Below are 18,830 nucleotides of genomic sequence, written 5' to 3'. Positions count from 1 at the left end.
CACAAACACATAACATCCTCCTGGTGACGCTCCTGTCAGATGAAAAGAAGCCGACTGACCATGTCACATGAGACACGTGTTCTCATCACACCCAGAACAGGCACTGCACTAGTAGTTTGTAAATGTAAAACCAGAGTAGAGGCTGACATAAAATAGTAAAGGCTTCTATGGATGGCAGTATGGACAGTCCCCTAGGGCAATGGTTCTCAAACGTTTTGGCTCAGGGCACCCCTGTAAATAACATTTTATCCACAGCACCCCTGAATTACATACTTTATAGCACCAATGCACCATCTGATTTATGTTATGTAAATACCTAAATCTTTCCCCCTAAGATACAGTAGTCACAAGGAGAAACAGGAAGAACATCCACCTCCATTATGACAGATTGAACAAAATTACACCAGAACCTATATTCTTGGGTGAACATTCACCAAAAATAGCAGATCTACAAGCTCCCAAAGGGATTTGGTGTAGATGGAAAAAGAATGCACCAAGTACAGTGCAATTCAGGTCAGTTTTAATAAGTCTAGAGGGTCTTAAGAGGTTAAACTGAAGTGATAAAATGATCAAGTATTCTGCAGACTGAGCAGATTGAGAAACCCTGCCCTAGAGTACAGCTAAATGAGTCACACCACCATAGTAATACATCATCTGGTAAATATCCAAACAATATCATTTGGTCAAGTCTGTACTGACATTTCCTGAATACATTCACCCAGTGTGGCAGTAAAATCCCCCATGTTACAGGAACAGCAGTGATGCAATATTCTATGCCTCATAACAGAATGCAATACAAAACATTTGCCTTTAATATCTTTATTCATCTTTTTTTTCATCCATTTTTTCTTTGAATGGAAATTTGTTATTTTTGTGTCTTCTGGACCTCTTTTTAAACGACCGTAGTCATCTAACTCAAGCAAAAATCACCAAAAATGATTTCATGTTGCACAATCCACCTGGCGGACATTCCTATTGGCTTAACCAGGGTGCCTTTCATCAGCTGTGGTCCAAACGCCGCCGCCCCCCTCCCCCCCCCCCCCCCCCCCCACATTAATGTGTCCCCTTCATACACAGAAAGCAGATCTGAAAAGATTTTGACTCGAGCTTCTCTAGTGCTAAAGTGAACACTTTAATACCGAGGTAAAACCTGAATGGTGAAAACGTCTGCTTCTTAAGCCAGATTCATAATTTGTAGCACGACAGCATCGTGCATCGAAAATAGCCGACCAACAAGCGCATTGTGGATTCGCCGTGGTATGAGCTTTGTAGGTCTGCCATTTCATTTCAGCATGCGACATCGTCGTGCTCTGAACATGTACAATAAAAGCAACAGTACACCAACACCTCCTTTGTCCTATTGGTTCAGAATGGGACAGAGATGACTTGCTTGAGGCAAAGTCACTTCAGAAGAGATTTCAGTGAACCTTCCAAAAAGATCAATCTGCTACGGCTTCTGGACATGGGGAAGAAACCTTTCGGAGGCAATACCGTCATGGTTGTGTTTTATCGACCATGACCGTACTGGACTGAATGGACATCACAGGCTATGGCAACCCAGTAGAGACACAAAACACTTCGTCCTCTCAAAAATAAAACAAAACAAAAAAGCAATACAGAAGAAAGATAAAGAAAGCAAAAAAACAAAAAAAACAGAAGAGGCTATTGGAGAACCTGATTTGGATAGGGACACATGATCTGATGCAGGACAATGTCACTATGACAGAAAGAGACAAGATGGGTCTGTTCCAAACCAAATACTCTGTTGTTACCACACTCATTCATTCGCCCCATAAATCCCAATGGAAGTGGGGGAATGTGTTGTGAAATAAAAAGTCAGATTCTAAGACTGGAATTAGGGGAAAAGCCTTTTTTTACATTATCTTAGTTAAAACCATTCCATGATTTCCCTCTGCCCACACACTACACTTTTGTCCAAGTCTGAGAATCTAAATATCATGCATGTCCTGTTACAAGCTGGACAACATACAAAACCATGGAGTTTCCTCATCAATTAGGAATAACCACTTAAGAGCCATGGTAATAATTGTGTCCATATCTTATCAAGATCACTACACAAATCAATTAGCTTGTGGAGAGCTTCTATTTGGATTGGAATCAGGCCACGCTATGTACAAAATAATAACCTGCGTGTCTCGATACACAGAAAATGAATAAAGGTGATATTTCCGATGTCAGAACTTTATCTCATGAGAGTAAACGCTAAACAGGTCTGACTGAGCAGAGAAGCACGGTGACTTCTACAGAGTATCAGCGGCACAAACAGTCCCCTGGGGGACAAAAAGAAAAAAATACAAATGAGCCACTTTCCAACTTCACTGCCATTATTTTTATAAAGTATCCTCCAATGAGAGTTGAATGCTATTTGACGTCACTCTGCAATCAAGTGCTGCACAATAAAACATCTTAGCTTAAGATTCTTTTTTAGACCAAAAATAGGATAGAAACGTGTCTCGGCATCGCTCCTCTGTAGCTGCCTGTGTTCGAGGGGACGTCGGTTTGTGCGCCGCCGTACTCTGTGGACGTCAGTGTGACGTGAAATGGATTGCTGAGTTTAGGCTTATTTACACGCCGCCGCACGGCCGTGTCGCTCGCAGAGAATGGCAGATTCTCGTCACGTGACCTTTTTTTCCCCAAAATGGAAATCTGTTGTTTTCGGCAGACAGCACGGCCGTGCGGCAAAGTATAAAGTAGGCTTTTACCCCCCCTACCACCCCTGTACTATGACCACCCTGCCCTCCCGCCTCCCCCTTCAGTTTTACAAGAAACAACCAGGAAATAAAAAGCAAAAAGAACCAAAGAGAGAGAGAGAGACAGACAGAAAAGAAAGAAATCCCCCCACCCCCCAACTGGGCCCGCCAGCACGACATTGGCTTAACACGTGTGTGTGTTGCATGTGTAAAGTGTGTATGCGGTTGAGGCCGCAGAGTCTCTGAGAACTGCAGTTGCTGAGTGTGTCTGTGGGTGTGTGTGTGTGTGTGCGTGCGCGCGCATGTAGATGCGTGTGGAGGCTCCGATGGGGGTGAGGGGGTCTCCTAGTATTTCTTTCCCGGGACAAACTCCTTCGCTTCAGGATTCAAGATGCTCTTCCTCTGCAGACCGTAGGAGGGAAAGAAGCAAAGAAAAAAACAGACAGTGAGTAGGGCTGTCACGATCATGACATTTGTTTATTCATTGTCCTATAAATAATTACGATTAATTATTTAATTGGGCTTTTGGCATTGAACACACCGTGAAGCTTTGAAAAAACTGCAAATATGACAAATTACTTAAAAATACAAAGCCTGTTATGGAAATATACAAATAAACTAAGACTCCCTAATCGGGAGATAAGCGACCGTCAGGTCGCATACACAAACTTTAGAAGGCAATTGTCGCCAATCAGGAGGGAATATGGGAAATGGGACAGATCCATGTTGATGACATGACTTTAGAGATACTGTGTACCACTTTGCGTGATTTTAGGCCAAAATCTGGAGGAGCAGTGTCCAAAAATGTGTTTTGCAAAAGTCGGCCTGATGGTGGCACTAGAAGAGGGCCATGTGAGAAATGAGGGGTGCCGGAGAAAAGAGTAGGGCAAAAGTGTGACGTGACAGACAGCCGGTCGATCTTTTCATAGTAACTTGCGACCTGACAGTCGCAATGATTGACAATGACAGGTACAATAATCTAAATGAATAATGTACTACTGTATAGACAAAACAGGACAAAGAAATAAGTTCACAACGCGTTGCATTTGCCCTAAATGCCCAAAGTAGGGACACCAGGTTGAAAAGGGGGCGTTTGTTTGGGGGCGTGCTTTCAAATACCACCACAAAACGGTCAGCGGCCACACCGCTGGAATCCAAATAGACACTAAATTGTAGGATAACAATAAATAGGTCTATAATAGGGATGTCCAAACATTTTTCAAAGGGGGCCACATTAGAAAATATTAAAACACCCAAGGGCCGACTATCTCCCCAAATAATGTTTTGGTCGGACCATAACGAAGTCACAAATGTATCGCATTATTTAACTATCATCATCAATATTCAATATAAATGGTCTTTTGTAAGGTGTTTGCTCTGAACAAAACACAAATAATTCTGCCTTATTTCACATTACCAAATGTAACCAGACCTGCAAGGTAAAAAAAAAAAAAGATAAAATAGCCTTTCTTCGACCTCTTCAGAATGAGACAACAAGGAACAACCTTGACAAATTACTCTGGGAAAATATTCTTGTTTGACGGTGATGGTGGGCCGTTTATAATACAATTTAGGAATGAAGCCAAGGGCCATATAAAATGTGTCCCCGGGCCGCATTTGGCCACCGGGCCGGACTTTGGACACCCCTAAAGGTGAGGGACTACAACACCTCATCTTTCTGATTACTTTAACATGCTAACATGCTTTAACATAATCGTCTTGGAGTTTGAGATTTACATTTTATTTATTAGCGCATAAAGAGTTAAAATCAGAAGAATTTAGCAGCTGCAAATAAATCAGACGAAGAAGTGGCGCAATTATGTCAGACTAAACTCTGATGACACGTCCATTCATTTGAAAATTGAAGAGAAAGTAATAACTGTGTGAATGGCAGCCGCAAACAGAAGGGTGTTTTAAAAAGGCGATCTAACAGAACTAGAGTGGCAGCCGACCTGCCACAGTTTATGTCATATAAATATATTAATTACGCTGCATCATCGCCTTGATATAATCACGTTAGTGTGCATGTTCTCACAGCAAACTACATCGTGTCAAACATCCTGTCACTGGCTAGACTACGAGCCAATGGGAACGGCCTCTGACCCTTTTGTGGTGGCATTTGAAAGCATGCGCGCGCGTGTGTGTGGTCTCACCGCCACTTCCTCCGGGTTGCCGTGGTGATCGTTGACAGACAGGCCGTTGAGCTGCTGCTGGAGTTGACCCACCCCCTGGTTGTTGAGGTCACGGGCCGGAATGAACCAATCCTGGTCCTCCTCCTCGAGCATTTCCTGGAAGCAACGTTCCAAGAACTCCTGCTCCAACAGCTCCTCCTCCACCTGACACATACACATGAGATGAGACAATATGCATGGACGGCAGAAAATATATTTACAGACAGTACAGTGAGGTAAGAGATATAGCATAGCCAGAGGAAAAGGAGGGCAAGAGGCTTTCATTAAAATTGCAATGCATATATGCCATTCGTTTTAATGGTAGGCCCTCATTATCATTGCAATGATAGACCCCAACAGATGGAGGAAAATTACTAATACCGGAGAGATGGAAGCAAGGCTGGATGCAACAATTTGACAAACTTAAATACCATACTAATTTTCAACATTGAACCATATACCTTAGAACTGTGTTCTAAGGTACTGCCTAGAACTAGGGATGTTAATCGACGCATTATTTGCGAATCGACGCGTCACGGCCAAAAATCTACGCGTCGATCGACTATTTTCACTTTTTTTCCGCTAAGCAGCAGCTGAGAGGAGAGCGCAACGGCGCTTTACTTTAAGCAACACAACGTATGCAGCTGCACCCATCAGAACTTGCATCAAAGCCCTAATAATACTTATAATAATAATTGCTCTTCTTTGCGTTAGCATGGAGTCTGTTCTCTAGAGACTAGAAGCGGAGAGACAAAGTCCATTGAAAGTAGTGGGAGCGCTCAGGCTGGCACCCCAGGCTAGTGTATCAAACGCCGAGGTCTGCCTCGCTCTCGCTCCCCGACCGAGTCCACGGGTGTTTCGCATTAACGACAATTTTGTGTTGTTTTATTGGCAATCTTGACAAAATAACTGCACACGAGGCGACACTGCCATTAACAAGCGAGCTTTCGTGTCAGGCATGCATGCACACAGGCACGTAAACAAAACACATCCAGTCAGCGCGCACTGCTATGACGCGTGCACACGAACAGACCAGCAGTGTTTCTCAACCAGTAGTCCGCGGACCTGACTAGCGCCGTACTATGCATGCGAATCTGCGAAAAACACAGACATTCACTCGTCCCCGACACAGAGACACAGACACACACACCGGTCCTTTCACATTTGGAAAACATTAACGCTTATAACGTTTTTGAACGAGCGATTAAAACATTTTTGTGGGAAAAACTTTATAAAAAATTTCGATTTATCGATTCATACTTTTTGAGTCGCGGTGAGCATGAGTCGATTTTCGATTTTTTTTCACATCCACACAACACAGCTCTAAGATATATTATGACATGGTTCAATGTTTAAAATGAGTGGTATTCCCCTTAAGTCCCAAACTGAAGTCTGACAACCCAATCAAAGGTGTGCTCTGCTCTCAAGTGGGGACTTTTGACAATACTGAAATAACACTACAAGTACTGAACGAAGTAGTGAATACTGATACTCCTGCAGGAAGGAAGGAGGAACGGCATTGACAATCCGGAAAAAAAGAAGCAAAGTTTATGCTAGTATTTCCATATTGACACGCCGTAAGGGCGAGAAGCGACCATCAGGTTGCGATGCAATTTCCCCCAACACACACCGTTTGGTTAAACAGCTGAGCTGTCTGTGAAAGCCACAGGCAATGAGCGACGCGGCACAGAAAAATGTGAGTGAGTGAGCCAATCAGCGACGCGGCACATGGGTCTAATGTTGTGTATTAGCGTTACTCACTCCCTCTGTCCCTCACGGACATGAGCGTGACTCACGGACATGAGCTGGATGTTTTCATACTAATTACTACCTGATGGTTGCAACTTGCAGGGACAGTACCATTTAATAGACTAGCATGGACACAAAACATTTGATCAAAGATGGTTAGACTTAAAAAAAAAAGTTCAAAACAGCAGAGAATTCTGCAAACCATGAAGCAAAATCCAACTTCCACACCTGAAAGCTACCCTATGTGTGTGCTCCATCTCTTTGCTAATTTGTATACATGAGTGATTGTGTATTGCATGCATGCCAATGATGCCATGCAATATTTTTGTGTGTCTATGCACATTGGTGTGATTCAGAGCGCATAAGGTGTGCCTATTGCATACCTGACTGATAGCATGCATGTCCATCCTTCTAAACCAGGGGTCTTCAACAGGGTGTCTGGGACCCCTAGGGGGTCCTCAAGAGTTACTACAGGGGGTCCTTCAAATCTTTGATTGATAGATAAGAAAAAATCTCCTTTTTTATATTAACCACCCCAACGTCCATATTCTGAGAACTTTTGCCAAAAATAGCAGATGTACAGGATTGGTGTAGAGGGGGAAAAAGAACACACCAAGTACAGAGTGAAAGGTCAGGTTTATTAAGTATTGACGGTTCAAGTGATAACACAAATTGTCATGAATCCAAAATACACTGATGATTGTGCCGTCAAACGATGAAACTAAATGGAATCTGGGGGTCCCTGCTTCATCTCTCTCTCAGCTAAGGGGTCCTTGGCCTGAAAACGTTGAAGACCCCTGTTCTAAACATACTTACGCACCTGTCTGTTGTACTCTTCCTCATTCTCCATCCACATGTACTCGGCAAACGGGTTGGCGTCCCCGCCCTCTCCTGCATGTCCATTGGCTACAGGCTCCTTCCCCTCCTTCCCCGGAGCACCGCCTCCCGGTGTCTTGGCCACCTCGGGACCGCTCATCTCAGCCGGCTCTGACAAGAGACAATTACATGAATGTCCCAATTAGATGAATGTAACCACGAAGGAAATGCATCTCCATTAGCTGCACATGAATCCACATAGAACCCAACAGAAAATGTTTACGTTCAAAAACTCCACAATCAAGCACATACAGGGTGCTCACTTCAAATGTTGACCATTTAAAATAGAGACAGATGGCATCCACAGACACTCACATACTTCCCCTTTATCATCTTTTTCCATTTCGCAAAACAACTTGGCATGTGCTCATCACCCCATTCATAGCAGCAGCTGGACATTCTTGTCTTTTATAATTTGCATGGAAGTCTTTCTCCAACATAGGAGACAAACAGTATCCCTTAGCTTTTTGTGGGACCCAGGAACATTAAAACACTTGTGACTCTTGTGCTTGGGTACCTAGCTGGGGTGTGCCATTTGCCGTTGCTTCTTCCCTCATGGACCTACCTGCAGTTACGAACCAGCTCAATATGTAGAATTATGTTATGTTTAGTTATTATAATTCTAACCCTGTGTTCTGGCTGTTTAACATACACAAACCAGTTGAAGTTTTGCTTTTATGAAATATCAGAGACGGAGGATTTTATGGAAGATGCTTCTGCAGAGACCAATGTCAGTGTGTTCACAGCAACCATCATTGCAGATACTGTGTGTCTCGATCCCCACAACATCTGCCAAGGTTTGTTATAGGAGAGATGTTCTTAAGATCTATGAATCTGCATGCAAAAGAGTTCATAGCTCCCTCCACAACTGGTAAAAATAAAACGCAACTGCACTTCTACGACAACATTGTCAGAGGGGCTACACCATGAATTTAACTTTTTTTTCTGTATTTTGGTCTGCCCAGTGTGCCTTCTACAACATTTCCACTGTCCAACAAGGCCATTTCACATTCTGTATTCCGAATCAAGATTCAACACAAAGTTCAAAATGTCCAGCTTTTCTTGCAAGTGATGTATGGTCTAGCTGGACTTCAGAACCTTATTTGAGTGAGACCATTCATTTCATTCATGACTGGAAGCTGAGCAGTGTTTGTGTTCAAAACACAGTTCCCATAAGACCACATGGTGGAGCTGATATAGCACAAAGCCTGAGGGAAGCGCCTGAATGTAGGGGACTGAAAGATGAGAAAATTACCACAGACAGTGGATGAGCAGCAGTGCTTTTGGGCACATACTTTTTAAAATAAAATATTGCCACTGGTATTCAGACTTATGTTACTGTTCTATTAATAAACAACTACAAAAGGAACACAGATCGAGTGTTCAGGTGGCGCAGTGGTAAAGTCGCTGCTCACCACCACAAAGATTGTGTGTTCACCGTGGTGCGTCCGGCTTTGTCGAGTGTCTACACGAACATAATTGGACCGTGTTCAGGGGAGGGAAGCCGGCCGGGGAAGGCGATATTGGCCATTGCACACACTCCTACGGGCTGGGGCAGCACCTGTCAGCGGGAAGTGTTGAGCGGAAGGAGTAGGACGAAGGATCTATGTCCTCCTGGTGGGGGCTCCTCACTGGCAGGTGAGGAGCTAAATACTGCCAAAGGATAACTAGGATACAAGAGCAGTGACAACACAGAAATGTGTATGGTGGAGGAATAGGAATAGGCTACTAATTTTTTGAAAAAATAAAGAGTAACACAACAGAGCAAAATTATGAGATTAGTCTACAATATAATGTAATTTACATTTCTCAGGTCCTGAAGGCAGACAAAAAGACAATGCATTTTGGTGCTGATGGAATCTGAACTAGACACTTTAACCCATTTAGACCTGAGGCCTATTCTAAAAACACTTTTTATTCAAAAAATAAAATAGAAATGCATTTAGATAGATATATTTTATATATAGCTTGTATTTGTTTGTTTTCCACTTCATGTTAAAATCTAAAGCTGTACTGTGCATAAGGCTGACCTTATAGTACGCTGTGATGTAAGTAATGCAGCTGTAGCTAATCAAATTAATAATGGGCGTGATGGATTTAGGCATGTAAATACTGTATGCTTGCACATATACACCCATGGCCTTGGGCACATCTAAATATAACACCCTTTATTAATTTTATCAGCTGCAGCCGAGTTTCTTACTGGCCTGCCATGTTTTTAGCTTGAATTGGAACAACCTACAAATTCAGCCAAGGATTTCATTCCCCTTTAAGCACTATATACTTTATCATACAATAGTCAGACAAATTAGCCCATTTACAAGCTCAACAAAGCAATGTGATGCATTGAGCTTTTAGAATGTTTATTTTCACTATTGTTGATAATATTTGACACGTTTTCTTGCTTTAACATGCCCGAAATAGGGACACCAGATTGAATGTGGCTAAGGGACACATTTGTAAAGTTAAACATGACCTAAAGTAAGGACTGTGTCTTATGGAAAGCCAGTGTTTCGCCTGTACTTTAAAGGACCATTTAATCATATGATGCTTTGTAGCATGCTGAAATACTAAAGAATATCTAAAAACACAGATTGAAGTGAACACAAAAAATAACTCTTTGATTATTGTGTTGATCGTGTCCCAACTCCCAAACAACGATAAAATAAGATCTGGTCGTCCCAGAGGTGAAATTTTCCTTTTAAGTCACATCTTCACCTTGAATTAACTGAACAGTTAACAAAAGCAATAAATCCAACCATTAACGATCACCTCACTGCCAAGCATCAGTACCCCACCACTGATGATGACTTGCTGGATATGGCGTAGCTTGTTGATCCAAGGTTCAAAAACCCAATACATTGACCGTGACAAGACAGAGGAAATACAAGCCAGAGCTGCATCTGAGCTGGAGTCACCTGCTGCTGACCGTATTAAGCTGACCGCATCATGGGCTCTCAGCCTACATCTACCTTCCCACAGAGCCCTGTGGCAGAACAAAGACAAAGCCAAAAAGAAGACACTGGCCAGCTTTTAGAAACCTGTACTGTAACTACATCCAAAGAATTAACTTTCCATTGGTTAGCCAACTAGCTAGAAACTATGTGTGTATTGCATTCCTGCAAGAAGTTTTCCATTTTACAATAAAGTTGAATCTTAAGTCCTCCCTCAGAAAGAGTTATCAGCAATCATGCAATATTGTCACATGCCAAAAGGGTGACTCTAAAGTCATATAAAGCTGATAAACTGGATTTCCTGTCAAAAATCTGTAAGCTTGAATCTTGAGATTCTTAGGAGACACTTGTTGTAAGGAGATGTTAAAGGATTATTGTAAAGCTGATGGGTTTTTAATAGCCAAGATTCAAAGACTTATTTTGGTGATAGTTTCTGAATCGCATGTTTCTAATTTTATTTAACCTTTTTTTTCAAGGCACTACACTTAGCCATTTAACCAAACAGTAAGGAATGGCTCATTATGGTGGTAGTCAATGATGGCAGGGATATTTAATCCCTGAATAGCAGCGGTGTGGTAAAGGGCCACCATCTGTAATTATTAACCTTGAACACTGTGCCCCAAAGAGATGCCCATGGACGTGTGAGAGTAGCAGGACGACATTCTGGCTTTTGTACATAACGTTTCATAATGTCAGAGAAGGCCGTTTAAACCACACACACACACACACACACACACACACACACACACACACACACACACACACACACACACACACACACACACACACACACACACACACACACACACACACACACACACACACACACACACACACACACACACACACACACACACACACACACACACACACACACACACACACACACACACACACACACACACACACACACACACACACACACACACACACACACACACACACACACAGCAATAAAATAACTGGCATAAACAGAAAAAGTGGACCAAAATTGGAATACAAGATTTGAGCAGGGAACGTGAAAGAGTAGCCATCTCTCCAAGTCCCATCTCTCAGTCAAAACAGTTCACCTGCAGTGAGCCACTCCAACAAGACTCGTTATGACTCATGCATGGTGTTCCGGTTTCAGCACCAGAGATGACATCATGACAACGTGCAAACTTGTCAATGATGATCACCACTAATCCCCTACAAACTTTCTAAAGCTCAACATGTGAGGACACAGACAGACCTCAGATTGACGCATTCCCGAACACCTAGCTGCCAATGCTTAACCCTAATCCCGGAATATAAGCATTTAAGATATATAATCTAACTAGAACTGCACTCTGTTGAGGTGCCACTGCCAACTTGCACCTTGCGCAAAAGTAGGCCACATGGCCTACTTGTGTGCCAGCAGAGCACACCATGAGGTGAGCTCACCACTGGCATCACCACTGGCATCACCTCTGGCGATCCCAGTGACATCACAACTGGCATCACCAGAAATGCTGGTCCCTCATTGGCTGTTAATGATGACATTGCCAGAAATGCTGGTCCCTGATTGGGTTACAGGCTTAGACAAACACAGACGGCAACATACAGTACGTACATACACAGCCGAGCACAGTCCTTGCGCGCTCTGCTGGCGCAAGGAATTACGTGTCTGCCTGGCTGCTTTCAAGGTGTAATCACACCAAGTTGCTCAAGAATGAGATATAAGTCTACCTTGAAGACAAATGATAAACAAGTATAAGAAATACTTAAATGCCAGGGCTCTACTCCCGAGTATGGAAATGCTGCCTTTCTTCCTGCTATCATGTGTTAGTTTTAATGTGGCCTGTAAACTGAGTATAGTGTAAATGTTATGGAACAAGTTGTTTTACAACACAATGTGTTTGACAATAAGTACTGCAGTAAACTATTGGACTCTTTTCAACAAAGGGTAGTAGCATTAAAAGTTCAGCACATTTGCAATTTAACCACAACACTACAAAAAGCAGTTAAAACAGGAATTCAGAAAACTGCATTGGAATTATGACGAGCGCTATGCTGTGTGAAAGCTGGATGTCCTTCAAAATACCCCAATGATTCAAGATATATTATGCTCCCGTTTTCAAAGGGTGAAGGCCCAAAGGGAACTGGCTATATGGGGGTGTGAGGGGACTGGGGAGTGCGCATAAATAAAAAGGAAACACAGGGACACGCAGTGTACCATGCTGGGATGTACTGCATGCAACGCTAACATGTCCCTATTGCATAACCCATATGTTAGTCAGCATGTAATATTTAGCAGTACAGTTCCAGCCCAACCCATCCACTCTGCCTAATATGCCTCCAGGGGCATAATTTTTTCAATTACGTATACATTTCTTCAATGCTATATTGTTGCTTTATTTAGATTTTAGAGTGTATGGAGAGTATAGAGAGAGAGAGCAACCTATGAGTATTCTGTCTGGAAAAGAACCAGAAACGTTGCAACCACAAGGTCAACACACTATCCATTCACCCACTGGTACCGATAGATAAACTTGCGAAGCCCTTTATGCCGTTTCATATTTCAATACATATTTAAAAGGAGATTAATTGCGCAGGGAATGTGGAGATTATCATGCAAGAGAATACCATTAATGTGATCTGATGATCAAATAATTTACAGCCAAGTGTTTTGTAGAAAAATGTATGAGAAAAGCTAAACACACATTCAACACCATTATCTCAAGTTGCCATGTGTGACAAATGAAGTTTCTGCTGGGACACTGTTATCCAAGTCTGACAAGTTGATCTAAACTGCAATTTATGAAATGTACAACATGTACAACACCATAACTCTTAATATATCCCCCAAGCTAGTGAGCTCCACGCTTTCCAAATTGAAAAAAGTGGCATAAAATTCATTTAAGTTTGTGACAATAAAAACGCCTGGATCTCTTCATCAGAGAAGACAAATATATCTTGAGACAAAAGGCTGGAAGACAAAATTCTTTGTCAGAACTCCAACTCATAGTATTGACAGACAGCCTATTGTTAAAACATTAATATTGTGCCTGCCTTTATCGTTTCGGTCAGTGCATTCATGTTGACAGCTCTGCGTCTTGTCTGCTGCTGTGTGCACGCACTGTACTACATCTACAGTATCATTTTGTAAGCATGCCGTGTACAATTAAATCAAACATGATCAGGCAACCTGCAATTGGACAGATTTAAAAGGCACTCTGAAAAAGTAAAAAACGTCACATTTGTTAAGGCAGACAGTGTGTGTGTGTGTGTGTGTGTGTGTGTGTGTGTGTGTGTGTGTGTGTGTGTGTGTGTGTGTGTGTGTGTGTGTGTGAGAGAGAGAGAGAGAGAGAGGACGGTGTGTTAAGATTGACCTGCTACATAACGGATTATGTAACGATATAATACACCGTGCAATGGATGGAGGGCTGCGTCGTCGTGGCGTGTTTGACTCCACCGTACGGTGGTGTCGCTTTGCCCCCCCCCCCCTTAAAAGAGCCGATCTACAAACCAAACAACACGTCAGCTAAAAGCTGACGCGTTGTTAGTTTGTATATGGGTTCTTTTTTTTTGATGGGTGGCGAGCGACACGGTCGTACGAAAGAAGAAACGAGGCTATGCTAGCGTTTTCTCAACGTTGACAGTGCAGCAGCAGCAGCCACCGGGACGGGCTTGCTGTATGCTAACGGGTAGCTAATGCTACAAAACCATAGCAGGCCTCGGTTTCCGAAAAGTTGTTAAAGGGATTGAGGACGGCTTTGAGCACCGGCTAACGCCAAGTGCCTATAATAAACACAATACGCGTTACTTACGCCTTTAGCCGTAGCTGTAAATAGCAGCCCCGATATCATTACTGTGTGTAAATTTATATATATACATATATATAACGACACATTGTGACTGTGACATGTAGCTCTGTTTATACAATGCTGTATCCCCTCCAACTATGTATATATAATGTATGTTCCCCATTTCCCACTGTTTTTATTGTATTTAGACGCTTTGGCAATGTAAAACGTATGTTTTTTTTCTCACGCCAGTAAATGTAATACAAGCTCCTTTGCATTGAACTGGATGGAGGAAAGGGAGAGAGCGAAGGGTCCCAACAAAACAAAGAGACACTGACGGCTGAGGAGGAGGTGTGTGTGGGGGCCTTGTGGTGGTGGTGGGGCTACTAGTCTGGGGGTCCCGGGTCAAAACAAAGTCTTCATGGGAGTGAAGGGTTGTCAAACACAAGAGTGTCCTAAACTTTTCAGGCCGAAACCCAAAAGACGTTTGGCCCGGGCCCAGACTAGTGAAAATAGCAGTAACAATAACATCATCTTAATTATCATTTTTTTTAATGGAATTTTAGAATTGTTTGTTTTAAAATGTATAAACATAACATTGTTATTTTTTTAAATTATTTTAAAATGGTGAGGTTATTTTTAAATACATATTTTTTAAATGTAAGCAAACGAAATGGGATTTTTACTCTAGTCGTGACCCATAACAAAAATCGGCCCGTGACCCACAAATGGATCCCGACCCACTGCTTGGGAAACAGTGTTGGGACTCCAACAAGACTCGAACCACCGATCATCATAATAAAAAAAAAAGGACATCAACATTGAAGAATTAAAAAAGAGACAACATGGACAATCATGTTTCTTCTCACGCTGCCGTTATGCGTCGGTGGCTGATCTGATCTCTCCCAAGAAGCCAAGCAGCAGGCCGCTACGCTAGCCTTGTTACAGTTAGCACGTTTTATCCAAGCAGCAGCATGGTGGTTCTTGGTGGGACAATCATCATACCCGTAGCCGATCGGGGAGATCAGAGTCACTCAAAACGACCCGGTTCGGGTCCAAAGAAACGACTCCCGACGCGTTTGACACAACACCCGTCATAATAACAAACGCTTGGTTAACTTTATGTTAAAAACACAACGGGTCGTCGAAGGTACTTCTTGTAAATATGGAAGGGTTACCTGGCATTATAGATAGCTCCTTGTCCTGGCGTCACTTCAACAAAAAAAAGCAAGCACACACACCGATCCGTTCGGTTCGAAAATATAAGAAACTTTTTTTCCGTTATCAGCTTGGCACACACCCGCGGCGCGTGTGGATCGTGTGCGATGGGCTTGTTTTTCGTCTCTGGGCTGACGTTGATGATAATTATTATAAGTGTCTTCGATCTGCCTGGCGGTGGATGCTGCGTAGCTTCACATGAGCTAAATCCAGCTAGCCTAGCCTAGCAAGCAGTACAGATATGAGAGTGAGAGAGGCTGTGGGTCGCTGCTTTGTGGTCATGTGGTCTCTGTGAACAAACACCCAACAAGAAGCGCCCCTCATCATCCATCAGTGGTGGAAATAAGTAACTAAGTACATTTACTTAAATGTATACTGTACTTTAAGTACAATTTTGAGGTATTTGTATTTTACTGGAGTGTTTCCAATGTCCAATAGTTTTACTCCTACTCCACTACATCTTGGATCCAAATAGTGTACTTAAACTCCACTACAATTATTTGAAAACTTGTAGTTACTAGTTAGTTTTTGATTATTATTACAAAATATACAATACCCACTTCAGCCCTATTATACATGGTCCCCCTTGTTCATTTGGGTCATTTGAAAATAGCAGAGTGAGCAACAATGTGAGCTAGAAAACTTGTGTGAAATGGGACATTCTGCATATTGCTCGAGTACTTACTACTTTTGTACTTCAAGTACATTTTGATATCAATACTTTTGTACTTTTACTTAAGTAAATCCGGGGGCTTTTACTTCGGAGTATGTCTATATTGTATGTTTAATTTGACACTTAGTTACTCAACTGAAAAATGTAAGTAGTAGTACTTTTTCCACCACTGCTCATCCTCATCTTCAAAACACACAAATGCCTGCGTGGCTTTTCTGGCTCTTCAATCAACTGTATAACGTTTAATTATCACGAATAAAGAAACATAATCCATAAATGTTGGGTTTCATTTAGTGTGACTGCCACTGCCTTGTCTTTACGGTTTGTTTATATGTGAACATCTTGAGATAATATGATATCTCGACATATACATGAGGGAAGGCAGCCTGTCCATAAAACACTACATAAAATGCTAAATGATAAGATGTTTGGTTCAACTTGACAGCGTGTCAAGCCATTTATAATCCGTAGTACCACGGTGTAGATTGCCAAAAAAGAACAGATCTACAAGCTTATGGGCCATTTACACTGAGCACTAAAAACTAAAACATATAAAATCGATCAAGTGGATGACAGTGGATCACACCAACTTAAAAATGCAATGGTGAACAATATAGTTTGTTATTTTAGGTTCAGTGGAAAATGGCACTTTAGGTAGCTGCTAAAGCGTTGCTAGCTTGTAGATCTGCTCTTTTTTTGGCAAGCGACAGCCTCGTGTGTGTGTGTGTGTGTATGCGTGCATCCTATCTATGCGTGTCCTCCACCTCCACCATTGTACTCACCAACAACACACTGAGCAGACTAGCTCCAAACGCAAACAACAGAGAATCCGTCGCTAATTTGTAAGACAGCTGTTGAAGAAAAAAACACACACGTCTCCTTTCTCACAGACCCCGCAACGAATCCCGCACGGCTGACGGCTCACGATTCTTCTGTGCACTTTTGAAACCAGATATTAATCACGCATTGCCCTCCTCCGTCGCCACTGCGGGAATAAACGTGTCTTCTTTCTTTGTCCCGTTTCTTTCTTTCGCTATTTTGGCCACGAAACGGCCACAAAATCCACGATTTCTTCTTCTTGTGTCCAACAGTGAGGGAGGGAGTGGAGAAAAAAGAGAAAGGCGGTCACGTGGCCTCGTTTGTCCAGCTGTACGCTCCGGCGATTGGTCGAGGCGCGTGACGATCGACAACGTCCGGTGATGCTATTGGCTTATGACTCGATAGGACCCGCCCTCTTCCTATCCATTCAAGCTAAGTAAACAAACATAATAAGCCTATATTTCTGCTGTTGCTTTGCTTTGGATCAATGTTCTGATTAATGTGAATATTAAGATAACATTTGACATTTTGATAGCTATCAGCCTCTAGCTAAGCAGAGCAGACGATGATGTCATTTCATTCTAGTGAATAGAGAGACTGTGAAAAGAAGAGACATGGTGAGAAGTCTCAGAAAGTGCCCCATTCCTCTGAATATGCCAGCACAGAATCTGAGGGTATGAAACTTTGTTATTTTAGTAATACCGGTAGTACTAAATAGTAGTCAGTGGTGTAAAGTAACTAAAAGTACATTTACTCAAGTACCATACAATTTTGAGGTAGGCTACTTTTACTTTACTTGAGTATATCCAATTTTCAGTAGACCTACTTCTACTCCACTACATCTCAGAGATAAATATTGTACTCCACTACAATTATTTGAAAACTTGAGTTACTAGTTAGAGTAAGTTTGATTATTATTACAAAACATACATTAACCATTTCAGCCCTATACATTTTTGCCTTTTGGAAATAGCAGATCTACCTGCTATTTTCAAAATATGTGTATACATTTTATGCATTTGAAATCTTGTGAAATGGGACATTCTGCATAATGAGTACTTTCTACTTTTGGTACTTTAAGTAGATTTTGATACAAATACCTTTGCACTTTTACACAAGTACATTTTTAATTCAGGACATTTAATTTCTACATTGCAGTAACACGTGAGTACCTTTTCCCATAACTGTGTATTATATTTTAGGATGTTGCCTGTCAGTGTCACAGGAAACTATATGGCAACTATATATGGCTATAGAACACTACATGCTTCTACAACAGGTGTGTGGTTGATTTGTTATGGCACAATTTACCCTTGTCTGTGGTAAATACCACAAGACTACATTTAAAATGTGACAGATGAGAAGAGAACAAACAGAGACAGATGCTCACCGCTTATCACTATATAAGCGTGGGGTGGCTTACAGTAGCTCCGACATGTCTCCTTTCCGACATGTCTCCATTCCGACACTAACCCTATCTCTAACCCTAACCCTAAACCTTAGGCCCATGGGAGTGTCGCCACTCCGACAATAAGAAGTCAATTTCGGAGTGGCGACATGTCGGAATGGAGAGAGCCTCCCGTACCTGACAAACTACTTACAAAAGGTCAAGGATGTCCACTATCACAACACCAGACCAGAGGTAGCTCCACTAATCATATTCAACCCCGATCTAACACTATAAAAGGCTCTGTCGTTCTCCAGCTATACCACCAACATGTGGAACGCCCTCCCACGTGAGGCCTTAAAGGAGTGCAAATCCCTAGCCTCCTTCAAAATCGGTCTGAAAAGTCACCTTCAGATGGCTGCTACTAGTAACTTGTAGCCCCCATCTGTTGTTTTTATCGCTCTGTTTTTTATTATTTTCTTTTCTGCTTTTGTAATTTATGTTATCC

General features: G+C 42.2%; 1 protein-coding gene across 2 annotated transcripts; it reads right to left on the bottom strand.

Moving 5' to 3' along the window:
- Positions 1 to 803: 803 nt before the first annotated feature.
- On the bottom strand, positions 804 to 17,199 carry paip2b (poly(A) binding protein interacting protein 2B). 2 transcript variants are annotated; one of them, XM_080742131.1, is made up of 4 exons: positions 16,899 to 17,199; positions 7,452 to 7,618; positions 4,865 to 5,047; positions 804 to 3,113 (listed from the first exon to the last, which is right to left on the bottom strand). In XM_080742131.1, the coding sequence occupies exons 2-4, from the start codon at positions 7,605 to 7,607 to the stop codon at positions 3,057 to 3,059; spliced, it is 396 nt and encodes a 131-aa protein (XP_080598257.1). In that variant the 5' UTR covers positions 7,608 to 7,618; positions 16,899 to 17,199; the 3' UTR covers positions 804 to 3,056. The 2 variants fall into 2 exon arrangements, with proteins under 2 accessions (XP_080598257.1, XP_080598256.1); XM_080742130.1 differs by lacking the exon at positions 16,899 to 17,199 and adding an exon at positions 15,404 to 15,730.
- Positions 17,200 to 18,830: the final 1,631 nt, after the last annotated feature.

The sequence above is a fragment of the Nannobrachium achirus genome, assembly GCF_963921795.1.
Source record: "Nannobrachium achirus genome assembly, chromosome: 14".
Lineage (NCBI taxonomy): Eukaryota > Metazoa > Chordata > Actinopteri > Myctophiformes > Myctophidae > Nannobrachium > Nannobrachium achirus.
The sequence above is the reverse complement of the archived record's forward strand: the minus strand, read 5'-3'. Positions and strand labels throughout refer to the sequence as shown.

Excerpts from the sequence above, each read along its gene's own strand:
- paip2b (XM_080742130.1), bottom strand. Across the intron at positions 5,048-7,451 it reads AGGAAGAGTACAACAGACAG|GTGGAGGAGGAGCTGTTGGA; the intron begins GTGCGTAAGTAT and ends TGTATGTGTCAG. Across the intron at positions 3,114-4,864 it reads GCAACCCGGAGGAAGTGGCG|AGGAAGAGCATCTTGAATCC; the intron begins GTGAGACCACAC and ends TACGGTCTGCAG.